Here is a 15,828-nt window from a genome sequence, read left to right as displayed (position 1 = left end):
CAGGTGAGCTCCTCTTATTCTACTCATGCTAGGTGATTTGCTGGTGAAAGAGAGGGGGTTCTCGACATTCACCTAGGTGGTAATATTTCTACAAGCTAATTTTCCAGGTTTCTGGGAATGAGGGAAACTAATTGGCCATTCCGAAAGTAGAACAGACTTCAGACTCCAGTTCTGGATATGGAGAGGATAGTGGAGGGGAGAAGGAGACCAGCAAGTGTTGGTCTCTGTTAGTAGAAGAGCCTTCTTTGGCACAAGGGGTATGGGAAATCAACACTCCCTGCTCTCAGGTTAACCCCTAGTTCTGTGTCTCCAAGCCAAGGATAACTGTCTTTATTTGGACATTCTATGCGGTTTTTAATAAAGCTTTAGGCCACTTTGCAGATAGGTACCCATAACCACCAGGCTCCCCAGGATACTTACCTGCCTACATAATTTTCATCAACTCCACCCACATTTACTAACACCATCTCCAATTTCTGCTCATCACACGCACCTCTTCCTATAGGTCCTCGATTCATTGTGCTAAAAACACAAACATCTGCCGAACAGCTAGACACGTATGAAGTCTCACGTACAAGCATCATTTCCCATAGAAACACAACAGAAGGGAAACAGAGAAGAAAGATGTAGCTTCTACTTCCTTTCATCTCGCTGAATGATTGATTTCCTTGGGCAAGAGGGATCTGGCTAATTTGCATCACTAGGCCATATAACAGATTGTCTGCCCTGAACAGGCCCATCTTTCCTTTCCGAAGGCTAGGAGTGCAGCGTCTTCTAGATTGGTCCTTGCCTATCAGAAGTTCCTGTGCATGAGTCAGGAGTTTCTGACCAATCGGAATTGATCCTGCTGCTCCCCCTGAGGCCTAGCTGAAGCACAGGCCTGGCTGAGGGAGAACTTGGTGGTGTCAGCCTCCTCAATGCCAGGTTTGAATCACCTCTCCTAAGCTTTTCTGGGCTGATTCTATGCAGCTGCTTTCCCTGCTGCTATACTCCCCCCTCACTTCCATCCCCTCTTTCTCTACTCATTGCCCACTCCCTCTTCCTTTCCTCCTTGCTTTGCCCCAGTCTTTTGTTAGGGTCCCTAGGTAAATTCTTTAGCAGGGATGGGGAGATGGGGAGGTTGTTAGAGAGATCCTGACCATTTCAGTGGAGTTATCTTTTTTTTTATCAACTTCACTTAACTGGAGGGAGGTGCCTCTCCTTTCCTCCTGAGCACTTCTGCATTTTTAACAAACCCTTAGGGCCAGAACACAAGGACAAATTGGAGCTGGTTGCAGAGTCTGTGTCTTTGCTGTGTTCCCTTCTTTGGAGGCAGATTTTTTACATTTTGCTCACAATGCGCAGTTACAGTGAAAATGGAGCCCTTGGTACATTCCCTTCTCACTGACGCTGTGCTGCTCCTGCCCTCAGAACTATTCGGGATCTTTCCTCTAGTATTTGGTCTCCCGAGAATTTCAAAATCCAGTGGTATTGAAAGCATTAGATAATAGATGCTCCCAACTTCCTTATTTAAAGTTAGTTTTTGGCTCCTTCTCAAGCATTAGCTCTGAAATAGCCCTGACTTTTTGGGTTTGGTAATTAGTAATCCTGCTTTTCCACAAAAATACATATGTACCCTTACATTTTTTTAACCAAATCCTGCTCTCCCCCTTCTACATACAACCCCCTGCCCTCAACTCCCTACTCAGCTCCAAAACTTCTCTGATCCAGAGCTGAAGAAGTCAACTTCTTTCCTTTCTCCCACCCAATCCCATGTCAAATCTGAGGCCACTATATTCTGTGAGACAGTGTTCTTACTGATTTTTCTCTTATTTGTAGTCAGCAGCCTCCTCTAAAACTCCCCTCTATTGAAGCTGTTGTCTCCGCTTTAGACCCCTTTGAAAAATCAGCCTAGAAAACATTTGTTACACCCCACTCACACCCTCCCCAATCAGGAAATATCAGTGTTATTTTCTGTAGTTAAAATCCTGTGCCTGGTGTCCAGGCAGTACTCTCCGAGCCCAGAATGCAGGAATGAGAAAGCTATGACTTTTTTTTTTAAAGGGGGACTATAAAGGCATTTTTTGCATTTTGCTGAGCCTGTGGGATTTTAATAGGCTGTCCTATTACCCGGCCTGCACTGTGCTTTCTCTCTTCTAAAACTGCTCAAGGTGTGGCTTTTAAGACTGTTCTAAATTCAGAGTCAGTCAGTTACCATCCTTTTTTCTTCCCAGGGTAAGAAGCTGTGGAGTTATTCACAAACTAGGGTTCCTTTGAGCCCCCTGGATGGTGCCTTCTGTTTGCCCCTCTCCACACCTCAGGTAGACCTGCCTTCCTGAGAGAAGTTTGGCCTTCAGTCTGACTTACTTCAAAAATGGCAAGGCCTAGGTGGGACTCTCCTCTGCTTTCTTTAGATAGCTTTCATTTATTCATTGACTTATTTTAAAATTTCAATTCCTGCCCAAGTGCCAAGGAATCGAGCCTTCCCGTAAGGCTTCCTTCTTTACTGGCAGCAGCCCTTGGAAGTCAGCTGGGCTGTCACCGGAGTGGAAAAGCCTTTGGGCAGATCTGGAAGTGAGCACCTCATTGGCTTTCTGGCCTGAGCTCCCTCCAGGGACAGGGGATCTATTTGTCAAGGAGAAAGTACAAAACCAAGGTGGGAAAAAGTACAAGGTTCAGCAATAGGAAGTAGAAACCCCAAACTGCAAGTGAAGCACTCTCCTGTATGCTGGCTGCACCTAAAAGCCTCTTTGGGGAATGTGTGTGTGTATGTATGTGTGGGTGCATTTGGGGTTTTTTTTGTTGTTTTTTCGACAGCTCCTTGCTTGTGATGTGGGATGTTTGTATGGCTGAATAGTTTAAAGCATTATGTTGGAGAGTCTCCAGAAAGGTTAGCGTTCTGTGGTCTAAATCAAATAGGCACAATTTTTTTTTGTAATCTCAAAGGGATGAGGGGTTCAGAATTGCAACCTCAGCTGGTCTAGGCAGATTGTTGTCCCCCCCACGCCATCTCCCTCTCCACTACACAACATCACCTTCCATCTCCTTTTCTTTTCCATTGACTGTTGTCCATTATAAGGTTGATTGTGCTAGTGAATAGTTGGGACCCTGGAGCTAATTAGCAAATGAACACAAATAATTCAGATAGATTAGGGAAAGGGCTCCTTTTCAGACTTGCTCAACTCCCTGCCTATTTTACACGCTGACAAGGTTGGCGGGGTGGAGAGAAAGGGAGAGAAACCGATACTGAGGTCAAATAGAAGTCCTCAATGTAGTCTAACGTGTGAAGATCCAGGGAAGGGTTTTGAGCAAGAGGATGATGTGGTTGAAGTGACAGACAAGAAAGAAGATTTTCTTGGTCTTGGTAGAGCAAGTAAATACACCTCTTTTCTGTGAAAGCCTTAGAGTCAGGAGCTAATTAACAAATAAATCCAAACAATTAAATGAGATTAAGGAGTTGTCTTATTTTTCAGAGTAAACAATGTATACAGCTCTTAACTCCCTACAGATCAATCAGTACGTCAATAGTTTTTACTGAGCACTTTACTGTGTGCAGAGCACTGTACCTGGGAGAGGTCAATAGAATTAGTAGAGTTAGTCGGTCAACTCCAGTGGTTGCCCATCCACCCCCATATCAAACAAAAACTCCTCTTCATTGGCTTTAAAGCATTTCATCACTTTGCCGCCTCCTACCTCACCGCTCTTCTCTCCTTCTACATCTACCCAGCCTGCACACTTCGCTCCTCTAGTGCTAATCTTCTCACTGTGCCTCGATCATGCCTGTTTCACTGCTGACCCCTAGCCCATGTCCTGCCTCTGGCCTGGAACACTCTCCCTCCTCTAATCTGACAGATAACCACTCTCCCCTGCTTCAAAGCCTTATTGAAGGCACATCTCCTCCAAGAGGCCTTCCCAAACTAAGCCCCACTATTCCTCATCTCCCACTCCCTTCTGCATTGCTGTGACTTGCTCCCTTTGCTCTTCTCCCCTCCCAGCCCCAAAGCACTTGTGTACATATATGTAATTTTATATTTCCCCTTACTCTTCTTCCCTCCCAGCCATATAGCACTTATGTACATATCTGTAAGTTTATTTACTTGTACTGATGTCTATCTCCTAGACTGTGAACTAGGTGTGGGCAGGGAATGTCTGTCACTTTATTGTTGTATTATACTTTCCCAAGAGCTTAGTACAGTGCTCTGCACACAGTAAGTGCTCAATAAATATGAATGAATGAATGGTATTTATTTTGCCTTTCCTCTACGCAGAGGACTGCACTAAACGTTTGGGCAAGAACAGTGGTGTAAGTAGACAGGTTCCATAACTGCTCTCCCTCCTCAAGGATCTTACAGTCCAGTGGGAGTGACAGACAAGTGAATTGATAATTCTTTAGGATAGGGTCATGAGGCACAGCCACATTTGCCACATGTCAGGGGTGACTGCTCCCACTCCAGAAGAAAACAAAAAAAACTCCAGTGCCTTGAGCTAAAGGACATCTGTAAATCTCATCAGTTCTGTGTATTTCACAGATGAAGATGGATGTAAAAGTCAGGATAGTTTTATTATTGGCTCAGTGAGTGCTAATTTTAACAATTAGTTTTTTCTAATCAGGTCAGTATAATTTCTTTTTCAGTGTCTGGGGACAATCAGAAACTAACCACATATGTTTCTTCAGTTAATAAAAAATTGAATTAATAACAGTAACATTTATGTAGAAGCTGCCAACCTAAACGTATTGCTTTAACAGCTGACCAATGATGGGAGGAGAGGTACAGTGAAAACATAAAAAGTGGGCTTCAGGTGTAACAAAAGTTCTGGACTTGCCAGCTTAAAGGCTACAGTAATGGTAGATAGCAGTGGTATTTATTGAGCATTTACTCTGGGTAGAGAACTGCACTAAGTGCTTGAAGGAGTACAGTACAGTGGAGCTGGGAGAAAACATCCCTGACTACAAAGAGCTTAGAGCCCCTTGAGGGACAGGGTCCATGTCTAATTCCCTACCCGTGTATTCGCTCCCAGTGCTTAGTATAGTGGTCTACACACAGTATGTACTTAATAGTCAATGGTCAGTGGTGTTTATTGAGCCCTCACTGTGTGCTGAGCACTGTACTAAGTGCTTGGGAGAGTACAGTGCAAAACATTTGGTAGATATGTTCCCTGCCCACAACATGCTTACAGTCTAGAGGGGAATTATTACAGTCTTCATAAATACAGTTATTTATCTAATACTACTAGGCGGGGAGACAGACACTAAAATAAATTACAAATGGATAAGTGCTGTGGGGAACAGTGGGGAAAATCAAAGGTGCTTAAGGTTAATACAGTCACTTATCATATTCTGACTGGAATTCTGCACCAGCCGCCTTTCTGATCTCCCAACCTCCTGTCTCCCCACTTCAGTCTATAGTTCACACTGCTGCCCGGATTATCTTTCTACAGAAACGTTCTGGGCATGTCACCCCTCCTCAAAAATCTCCAGTAGTTGCCTATCAACCTCTATATCAAGCAAAAACTCCTCACTATTGGCTTCAAAATCTCTCTATTACCTTGCCCCTTCTTACCTCACTTCCCTTCTCCCCTTTTACATCCCAGTCCGCACACTCCACTCCTCTGGTACTGACATTCTCACTGTGCCTCGTTCTCCCCTGTCCTGCCGTAGACCTCTGGCCCACATCCTACCTCCGGCCTGGAATGCCCTCCCTCCTCAAATCTGCCAAACTAGGACACTTCCCCTCTTCAAAGCCCTACTGAAAGCTCACCTCCTCCAGGAGGCCTTCCCAGACTAAGCCCCCCTTTTCCTCCACCCCCCCCATTGCCCTGACTCACTCCCTTTGCCTTACCCCCTCCCCACAGCACTTGTGTATATATGTATACATTTATAATTATAATTCTATTTGTTTTTATTAATGATGTGTATATATCTATAATTCTTTTCATTTATAATGATGCTACTGATGCCTGTTTACTTGTTTTGATGTCTGTCTCCCCCCTTCTAGACTGTAAGCCTGTTGTGGGCAGGGAATGTCTCTGTTGATCAATTGTACTTCCCAAGCAATTAGTACAGTGCTCTGCACACATTAAGAGCTCAATAAATACAATTGAATGAATGAGTACAGACCCAAGGGCATATGGGATGCAGAAGGTAGGGCGAGTTGGGGAAGTGAGGGGTTAGTCAGAGAAGGCCTCTTAGAGGGGATATGATCTTAGTAGGTCTTTTAAGATAGGAAGAGTGGTGGTTTGTTAGATATGAAGTGGGAGGGAGTTTCAGGCCCAAGGGAGGATATGGGCAAGGGGTCAGGGGCAAGATAGATGAGATCAGGTACAGCAAGTAGGTTGGTGTTAGAGGAGCAAAGTGCACAGGCTGGGTTGTAGTAGAAAATCAGTGAGGTAAGCTGGGAGTGGGAGATCTGATTAAGTGCCTTAAAGCTGATAGGTGTTTTTGGTGGATGTGGAGATGAATGAGCAATTACTGGAGGTTTTTGAAGAGTAGGGAGAGGTGGACTGAGCTATGTTTTTCAGTGATCAGAACTGATTCTCTATTGACCAAGTGTATTATGAAGCTTGGGACCCCAAATGAGCATTCTGCAAAGGCTCTTTTACTGTGCCTGATGGCCAGTGTATTTTCCTATGCTGACTGCCAACTCCTAAATACTGTGCCAGTGTGATGCTTGGTTTTTCTGGAAATCTGTCCCCCCACCTCCCACATCTCTTGGCAGCGCCATGACTCGTGTCTCCGAGGAGACCTGAAAACCTTAATAGCTTCTTCCCTGGGAAGGGGAATGATGTAGCATGGCCTAATGGAGAGAAAGAGCAGAATACTTCCTGCCTCCTTCTCTTCCTTGTTCACCATTCCCACCCTCTCTTTTCCTCTCAAGATAGGAACCTGCTTGCTCTAACCTATAAATGGGAAGCTCCCTTGCACCACCAAGAAGGATTTTGGAAGTTCCTGAAAGAATCTCTTGCAATCTGCACCTGAGAAAAGAAAGATCTGGCCTATAGACGTGAATAAGCTACCATAAATTGGACAAATTCATCAGCCCAGTTAACTATAAAAGGTGGATGCTGCCTGTCCCTCCCCCCCACCATCCAAAGTGTCTCCCTTTCTCTTTTCACACCCCTCTGGGCTCTCCCATTCCTCCCCACACACTTCTTCTCTTCCCATTCCTCCTTCAGGCTCCTCACACTGATGGCTGGTGGGAAGCAGGAGCCAAACTTAGTGGGTACTGCCAGGGGAGTAAAGGCTGGTGAAAGTTATCTACGTTGCGTTCTCCTCCTTCCCCTTGTCTCAGGTTCTCAGCTGCCTCATCAGCTTCTCTCCTGCCCTCCCCCATTTCCTCCTCACCATTACCTTTTCTCCCTATGCTTCTTTCCCTTTCCTTTGTCCTTATCTCACTGGTTGGAAAGTTCCCAGTTTTTTTCAGCTCCTACAGCAGCTGTTCCCTGATCCTGGCAAGACCCTGTAAATGCCTTTCTTTCCACTCCCTTCTCTCTCTTGGGTCCTAAAGCAATTTTCTCACCACCTCTTATGAGGCCGCTGGAGCTAGGCCTAGGGCTGTGGAGAAGGAGCCTTCTCCATCTTCCTTGTATCTTCTCCCCAGCTTCTATTTCTTTATCTAGGCTGGGACTATTTAATTACCATGACTGGTTCATCATCCAACTCTCATAGTGCACTTTACCCATCAACTTCCTGTTTCAGCATCCAGGTTGACTTCATCTGGTTGTTGTTTGACCTTTTTTTTTAAAGGAGATGATCTTGACCTTCTCCCCACTCTCTCTTTGGAGAGGTCTGAGGCAGTCCAGGGGAGCTGAAATGGGCAGTCCCTGAATCTCATGTGAATCTGGTGCTCATTTTCGTCCTGCGACTCATTCATTCATTCATATTTATTGAGCACTTACTGTGTGCAGAGCACTGTACTAAGTGATTAGGAAAGTACACTACAACAATAAACATACACATTCCCTGCCCACAACAGTCTAGGCGGGGGAGACAGACATCAGTACAAATTAATAAAGTACAGATATGTACATAAGTGCTGTGGGGTTGGGAGGGAGGAGGAACAAAAGGAGCAAGTCAGGGTGATGCAGAAGGAAGTGGGAGAAGAGGAAAGGGAAGGCCTAGTCTTGGAAGGTCTTTTGGAGAAGATGTGCCTTCAATAAGGCTTTGAAGTGGGGGAGAGTAATTGTCTGTCAGATATGAGGAGGGAAGACGTTCCAGGCCAGAGGCAGGAGATGGGCTAGGGGTTGGTGGTGAGAGAGAATGAGGCACAGTGAGAAGGTTAGCACAAGAGGAGTGAAGTCTGTGTGTTGGGTTGCAGAAGGAGAGTAGTGAGGTGAGGTAGGAGGGGCAAGGTGGTGAAGTGCTTTAAAGCCAATGGTGAGGAGTTTTTGTTTGATACGGAGGTGCATGGGCAATCACTGGAGTTTTTTTGAGGAGTGCAGTGACATGTCCTGAACGTTTTTGTAGAAAAATGATCTGGGCATCAGAGCGAATAATGAATGGACTGGAAGGGGGGAGTGGCAGGAGGCTGGGGGGTCAGCAGGGAGCCTGATGCAGTAATCCAGGCATGATAGGATAAGTGATTGTATTAATGTGGTAGCATTTTGGATGGAGAAGAAAGGGAGGATGTTAATGATGAGATATTCCTAGTTGCTCCCCCTCCACAGCTCTCCACCCTCAACACACATACATCACCAAGCCTTGGCACATGTCCATTCTAAGGAAGGTGGATGGCCTAGTGGATAGAACACGGGCCTGAGAGACAGAAGGACCTGGGTTCTATTCCTGGCTCTGCCACTTTTCAATGTATGACATTTATTTTGCACATAATCCTGGCTCTGCCACATAACAGCTCTGTGACCTTAGGTGAATCATTTCACTTCTCTGTGCCTCAGTTGCCCCCTTTGTAAAATGGGGATTAAATCCTTCATCCTCCTACTTAGACTTTGAGCCCCATGTGGGACAGGGACTGTGTCCAACCTGATTAACTTGAACCTACCCCAGTGCTTTGAACAGTGCTTGGCACATAGTAAGTGCTTAACAAGTACCATTATTATTCTTACTATGTGCATAGCACTGTACTAGGCACTTGGGAGAGTACAAAATATCAGAATTAGCAGATACATTTCCTGCCCATAATGAGCCACTTGTCTGTTGTGAGTCCTCAGTCACCTCATCTGTAAAATGGGGATCAAGACTGTGAGCTTGTATTAGCTTGTATCTACCCCAAAGCTTAGTACAGTCACTGGAACATAGTAAACACTTAACAAATACCATAAAAAAATATCAAAGGGCCTGAGAGCCTGGTGGACTCAGGTAGTAATAGTTGCAATAACACTTATTTAGCATCCACTTGATGCTCTGTAGTAGGTACTTGAACTAGGCAGGCCCTAGTTGTTCTTCTCAGCCAAGGTGAGCTAAGCCGGAGACATTTTTTAGCTTGTGGGCCACCTGGATGGGGGAAACTGAACCCAACCATCTCATCAGCCCCAATTTGTGTTTTGCAGGGTGATGTGAGCAGAGCCCAGGAATGCCTTATGTGGATCGACAGAACCGTATCTGTGGGTTCCTGGATATTGAGGATAATGAGACCTGTGGCAAGTTCCTGCGGAGATACTTTATCCTGGACACCCAGGCCAACCACCTACTCTGGTACATGGATAACCCTCAGGTGAGACTGGAAGGCCCAGCGAGCAGCAGTAGCGATGCGTCACCTACTGGGAATTCACCTTACCAAACTGTGAGGTGGCTGTTAACCCCCTCAGTTTCATCTCACACAAAGTAGCATTCGCCTGCTGGTCATTGTGAGGGAAAAACCCTGCAGGAAAAACTCCAACCCACCCAGTCTTTAGCTTCAAAAGAAAGAAGGTCTTCACCACCTCCAGCTCTGGGGAAAAGGGTACTTTTCTCCCACTCCTACTCAGGCTTTGTACTTGCCTCATTTAGGCATCGGGCTAGGTGGACCAGATTTAGGCTTCAGGGCAGGGCCAGTTTCCTCACACGTCTGTTGGTGTGGTGCTGGTCAGACCTGCAGCCTCTGTTGCTCTTCCAGTCTGGGGCCTTTTTCCCTTACAGAGAATGTGACCTCGATCCCTGTCAGGAGAAAGGAGGGGGAGGGGCGGGGTGTGTGTGTGTGTGTGTGGGGGTGGGTGGGTGTGGGTGGGTGGTGTTGGGGATGTCATGGGTAGTTTGTCCCAGAATCAGTTTACTTTCTGGGCCTGTAAGTGTTTCTGTATCTGTCTCGGTCTTCGTAGTTATTATCACTCCAAGACAGTCACCTCACTTTTTGAGATTCCCCTTACTGGGCTGGTTCAGAGCCTCTTTATGGCTCTGAGCATGTTGAGGCAGAGATGAAGGAATGGCGGGAAGGCTCTGGGACAAGGTTCTCTCCTCACCCAAATATTGATTAATGTGGCTGAGGGAGGAATTGGGAGGAGCTTAATGACTCAGGTACTTCTGAGCCTTGCAGTCTTTCAATTAGAACATTCCCTTCTGGAGTTTATGTAGCATCAGACAGATTCTTGGAGGTAGGGCCTTCTCTCAGTCCTATGGAGGATCAGGAGTCTTTCCACCAAAGGGCTGTGGATGGTCTCTTCCCACAAAGAATGAGCTACCCTCAAGCCTCTAGGACCCTAGACCACTCCCGCACCTGCCCCAATGGAGCTGCTACCCCTGCAACCCCTGCTAGTGCCATTGTCCTGTGTTAAATTTAGACTGTAAGCTCATTGTGGTCAGGGAATGTGATTTTTTTTTGTTATATTATACTCTCCCCAGTGCTCAGAGAAGCAGCGTGGCTTAGTGGACAGAGCACGGGCTTGGGAGTCAGAGGTCGTGGGTTCTAATCCCGCTCTGCCACTTGTAAGCTGTGTGACCTTGGGCCAGTCACTTCACTTCTCTGTGCCTCAGTTCCCTCATCTGTAAAATGGAGTTGAAGACTGTGAGCCCCATGTGGGACAACCTGATCACCTTGTATCCTCCCCAGAGCTTAGAACAGTGCTTTGCACATAGTAAGCACTTAATAAACACCATTATTATTATTATTATTATTATTATTATTATTATTATTATTACAGTGCTCTGCACATAGTAAGCATTCAGTAAATGTGATTGACTGACTGACTGATATGATCCCTAGACAAGGAGTTGAATTATTGCAATCATTCATTCAATTGTATTGAGCGCTTACTGTGTGCAGAGCATTGTACTAAACGCTTGGGAAGTATAAGTCAGCAACATATAGAAACAGTCCCTACCCAACAACGGGCTCACAGTCTAGAAGGGGGAGACAGACAACAAAACAAAACATTTAGACAGTTGTCAAAACCATTAGAATAAATAGAATTACAGCTATATGCATGTTATTAACAAAATAGAGTAGTAAATCTGTACAAGTAAAATAAATAGAGTAATAAATCTGTACAAATATATGCAAGTGCTGTGGGGAGGGGAAGTGGGTAGGGCGGAGGGGTATGCGGAGAAGCAGAGGAAAAAGGGGACTCAGTCTGGGAAGGCCTCCTGGAGGTGGTGAGCTCTCAGTAGGGCTTTGAAGGGAGGAAGAGTGCTAGTTTGGCGGATGTGTGGAGGGAGGGCATTCCAGGCCAGGGAAAGGACGTGGACCAGGGCTCAATGGCGGGACAGGCGAGAATGAGGCACAGTGAGGAGGTTAGCAGCAGAGGAGCAGAGGGTGCGAGCTGGGCTGTAGAGGGAGAGAAGGGAGGTGAGGTAGGAGGGGGCGAGGTGATGGAGAGCCTTGAAGCCGAATGACTGTAAGGAGTTTGCAGCTGCATTGGTGGATCCTGAGATCTAGGTCTGGGTCAGAGACTCAGAACAAGCAAAACTATGCTAGAGAGTATTGAAGATGGAGAAAAAGGCCTTTGAGTTACTGCAGGTGGTGCCCCAGGACCCAGGTTCCCTATGTTCTCCAAACATGCGGTCTTGATTGAGGAGTTCTGAGTAGCAAGATCTGTGAGTTAGCAGGGACAGAAAGAACTGTTGCTGTCGACTGACATTTCCAGTTCTGGGCTCCCCACTAGCAGCAAGAATGATGTTTAGTCAATGTTTGTTGGAAGTAATAATAATAATAATGATAGTACTTGTTAAGTGCTTACTGTGTGCCAACCACTGTTCTAAGTGCTGGGGTAGATACAAGGTAATTAGGTTGTCCCAAATAGGGCTCACAGTCTTTAATCCCTAACTGAGGCACAGAGAAGTTAAGTGATTTGCCCAAAGTCACACAGCTGACAAGTGGCGAGCTGGCATTAGAACCCACAACTTCTGACTCCCAAACCCGTGCTCTTTCCACTAAGCCACGCTGACAATGGGCCAGAACTTGTCTCACCATTCTGGTTATGAATCTTGGTTGGTTGCGATGGTGGTGTCCGGCTGGGAGGGGACTCTCCTCCCTGGCCCCTGGACCCTGTTGGCTTTTAATCACCAGCAGGTTGGGGCCAGAACCCAGGCTCCAGGCTGGGACCAGGGAGGAGAGGCAGGCCCTCTTCAGAGACTCGTGGGAAGTAAGCACTGTTGGGGGAGGTGGCCGAAGGCCAGGCATGTAGAAGTGCATGGCCACACCGTGAGGCCGGAACCAAAGAGGTGCAGGTGGCCAGCTCACCCCCCTCCTCCTCCCTCCCTCCCTCACTTCTATTCTCTCTCTCTAACACTCCCACCACTACTGTCACCACTGCCACTGAGGTCCTCAAGACCTGAGCCAGCGAAGGTCTTCCCGGAAGGAAGAGGGTGGCCTGGGATCCAAGCAGGAAGGGCTGGTCTGGCCCTGATGTGGCCTGAACTGTGGGCTCGTGCTCCCGCAGGGCTGTGGGGAGAGCTACTGGGTGTGCAGGGAGTGTGGGGGAAAAGATAATGGCCCTTTTCTGGGGGTTTCTTCCCCTGCTGGACAGGTTGAGGCCAGGAGGAGGGAAGCTGGGGCACCTGGCCCAGTTCTTGACATCATCATGTTACACCACCTGCCTGGAAGAACATGGTTGATGTCATGTATATCCCAGTAAGACACGTTTTTTAGTTTCAACACTGTATTTAGCCCGTTTACTGGGGAGACTGCTCAGGCTACACCATCTGTACTATCTTGCTTGTGATTCTCAGACCCAAGGATTTTCACAGTGAATGGGATCACAGGATTTAGCGTATACTCTATTCCCTTTCAGGAATGTCTTTGTATTTCTTGAAACTGTAGAGAGCCACTAGCATCATGATACTATGGCGCCTCTTCTTTTTAATGATATTTAATCAAGCACTTCCTGTATGCAGAACACTGTACTAAGCACTTGGCATTCAGTTAATAATAATAGTAACTGTGGCATTTGTTAAGCGCTTACTATGTGCTAGGTACTGTTCTAAGCCCTGGGATGGATGCAAGCCAATTGGGTTGCGTTCAGTTCATATTCCACATGGGGCTCACATTCTTAACCCCCATTTTAGAGGTGAGGTAACTGAGGGACAGAGAAGTTAAGTGACTGGCTCGAGGTCACACAGCAGACAAGTGGCAGAGCTGGGATTTGAACCCAGATCCCTCTGACTCCCAGGCTCGTGCTTTCTCCACTAGACCATACTGCCATAGCAACTCTTTCAGGCTTTCTATGGAGAGACTATCAGGAGTATAAACCTCCTGGGCAGTTTGGGCCTTCATAGTGTCTATGATAATCAGCCCAACTCCTTCCAGCCACCTTGCCACATACAGCCACCCACAGAGGTGTCACATTATATGCACTCAGTTCTGCCAAAACGTGTGATTTCCCTGCACATTTGGGCTAAAACACTGAAAGGGAATCAAGGACTGTCTTTCTGACAAAGTGAGGCATGTTATTGAAAGCAACTGCTTTGTGCATTGCGTCTGGTGTCAGAATGGGTGGAGAATGTGAGGTTTTGTGAGAAAGCAACCCTCACATTATAGAAGTTTGGTATATTGGAGGAAGGACAAGGGATTGCCCCGCTAGGTCAGGATGTTAAACAGTGCAAGCAGCTGCCACAGGCTCTGCAGAGTGAGGCAGTGGAGGGTATGAACAAGTGCTAGTGCCCTGAAATGGAACTGCATAAACTGAGTACGGGAGGAGTCTAAGAAGAAAGAAGTAGGCCCAGAGAGCCAACAGGGTTGTGCCTGTTGTGGGTTGGAAGAAAGATCTTTAATAAAGGAGGTTTAGGAAGACACCCTGGAGGACTTGGGTAGGGGCCAAGTCAGATACCAAGGCTGCCCAGGAGAAGTGGAGTACAGTTGGGACCTGCCGGGTAATGGGGGTTCCCATCCTGAGGGAAACTAGAGGTGCCAGAGTGAGGGACAGAACAGTTGGAGGAAATGTGTCACGGTTTTACTTTTTATTGTGTCTGTGGAGAAGTGTGTTGAGCATTTTGGTTAATATGTCATTGAGGTCTGTGATCAAAGTACTTCTATTAATGTTATTTAGTATAGCATCAAAAGCCCCAAACAACAAAAATTTAGCAGGAGACCTTTCTGCGGCTCCTATGAAGGTAGGTTTGGGACCGGTTTCACCACTCCTTAGTACTTCAAGAAGATGAGGTGAGGGTGGGAATAATAATTATGGTATTTGTTAAGCACTTACTATGTGCCAAATACTGTCCTAAGCACAGGGGTAGGTACAAGTTAATCAGGTCAGACACAGTCCCTGTCCCATATGGGGCTCGCAGTCTAGGTAGAAAAGAGAACAAGTGTTTCTTTAATCCCCATTGTAGAAGAGAAAACTGAGGCTTAGAGAAGGTAAGTGACTTGCCCAAAGTCCCACAGCAGTCAGATGGTGGAGATGGTATTAGAAACCAGGTCTTCTAACTCCCAGGCCCAAACAATTTCCAGTAGGCCGTACTGCTTCTTCAAGGAGATAGATTGTGAGCCTACTACAGGACAGGGACTGTGTCCGATCTGATTATCTTGTGCCTCCCCTAGTGCCTAGTTGTGCTTAATAGTTATCATAATTATCAGAATTAAGGGACAGTGTGAAACTGAGATAGGTTTAAGATATATAAAAGGAGGTGGTTAGCATGTAGAATCTGATAACAAAAAATTATATGTAGGCAGGTAATATTAATCCACAGACTCCTAATCAGTTCCTATTGGGAAAAATTAGAAAACCTAAGAAGGTTTAGCAATGTATGTGGACAAGAGGTATATGAAAGGTTAGAAAGAAAATTCTGGTCTTCTGCTTGTGTGCAATTCTAACCAATTGGTTTTGCAATTTGTTAGCTCTAGTATAAGGCCTGGTACAGGGAGGAGATTTGAACTAATGGCTGAAATGAAGTGATGGGTTATCTGTGGATTTCAATATCCAGGTCGACCATCTCCCATGATCACAGATAATTGAGACTCAAAGTAGACAACCACCAATTATGAAAAGCACTTGAGGTGCATTGTCTGGGTCATACTCTGAAACGGGAACTCCTCCCTTCCCTGTGGTGTGCTGTCCCTCTGTGGTACGGGAGGGTTCTCCCTTCTAAAGAGATTAAACCCCCTAAAGGAAAGTGAGTCAGTGTAAGATTGTGTGTGTGTGTGTGTGTGTGTGTGTGTGTGTGTGTGTGTGTGTGCGTGCACACGTGCCCACATGTCTGGGTCAGGAGCCGGTTCTAAAGACCAGTACTTCCTGTTTGGGCAGAGAGCCAGGGTCAATCTCACTCGCTCACTAAAGAACTGAAGCAAGCCGGCAGCATAGAGGTCAGCAGCATTTTTTTTTAATTTCGTGGTTATCTTTCCCACGAGGGTGCAGAGGATGGAGCAGGAATCCCTTGAGTCCCTGTCTTCTCTGAGGGTATACCCCGACACACAGGGTGGCAGAGCCACGCCTCACCCCTGTGAGTTCTTCCAGTTTGGAGCTGGGGGTAACCGGGACTCCCTG

The 15,828-nt window shown here is 46.4% G+C and overlaps 1 protein-coding gene across 2 annotated transcripts in view; it reads left to right on the top strand.

Annotated features, from left to right (window-relative positions):
- The window catches only part of PLEKHA2 (pleckstrin homology domain containing A2), a 70,043-nt gene that overhangs the window by 20,915 nt on the left and 33,300 nt on the right, over positions 1–15,828 (top strand). For both annotated transcript variants that reach the window (XM_038746869.1, XM_038746868.1), the window contains exon 2: positions 9,484–9,647. In XM_038746869.1, the coding sequence (XP_038602797.1) occupies positions 9,507–9,647 (141 nt within the window). In that variant the 5' untranslated portion in view covers positions 9,484–9,506. The remainder of the gene's footprint in view (positions 1–9,483; positions 9,648–15,828) is intronic.

Source organism: Tachyglossus aculeatus, chromosome 5, assembly GCF_015852505.1.
Source record: "Tachyglossus aculeatus isolate mTacAcu1 chromosome 5, mTacAcu1.pri, whole genome shotgun sequence".
Taxonomy (NCBI): domain Eukaryota; kingdom Metazoa; phylum Chordata; class Mammalia; order Monotremata; family Tachyglossidae; genus Tachyglossus; species Tachyglossus aculeatus.
Note: the sequence above shows the minus strand (reverse complement) of the source record. Positions and strands in the feature narration are given on the sequence as shown.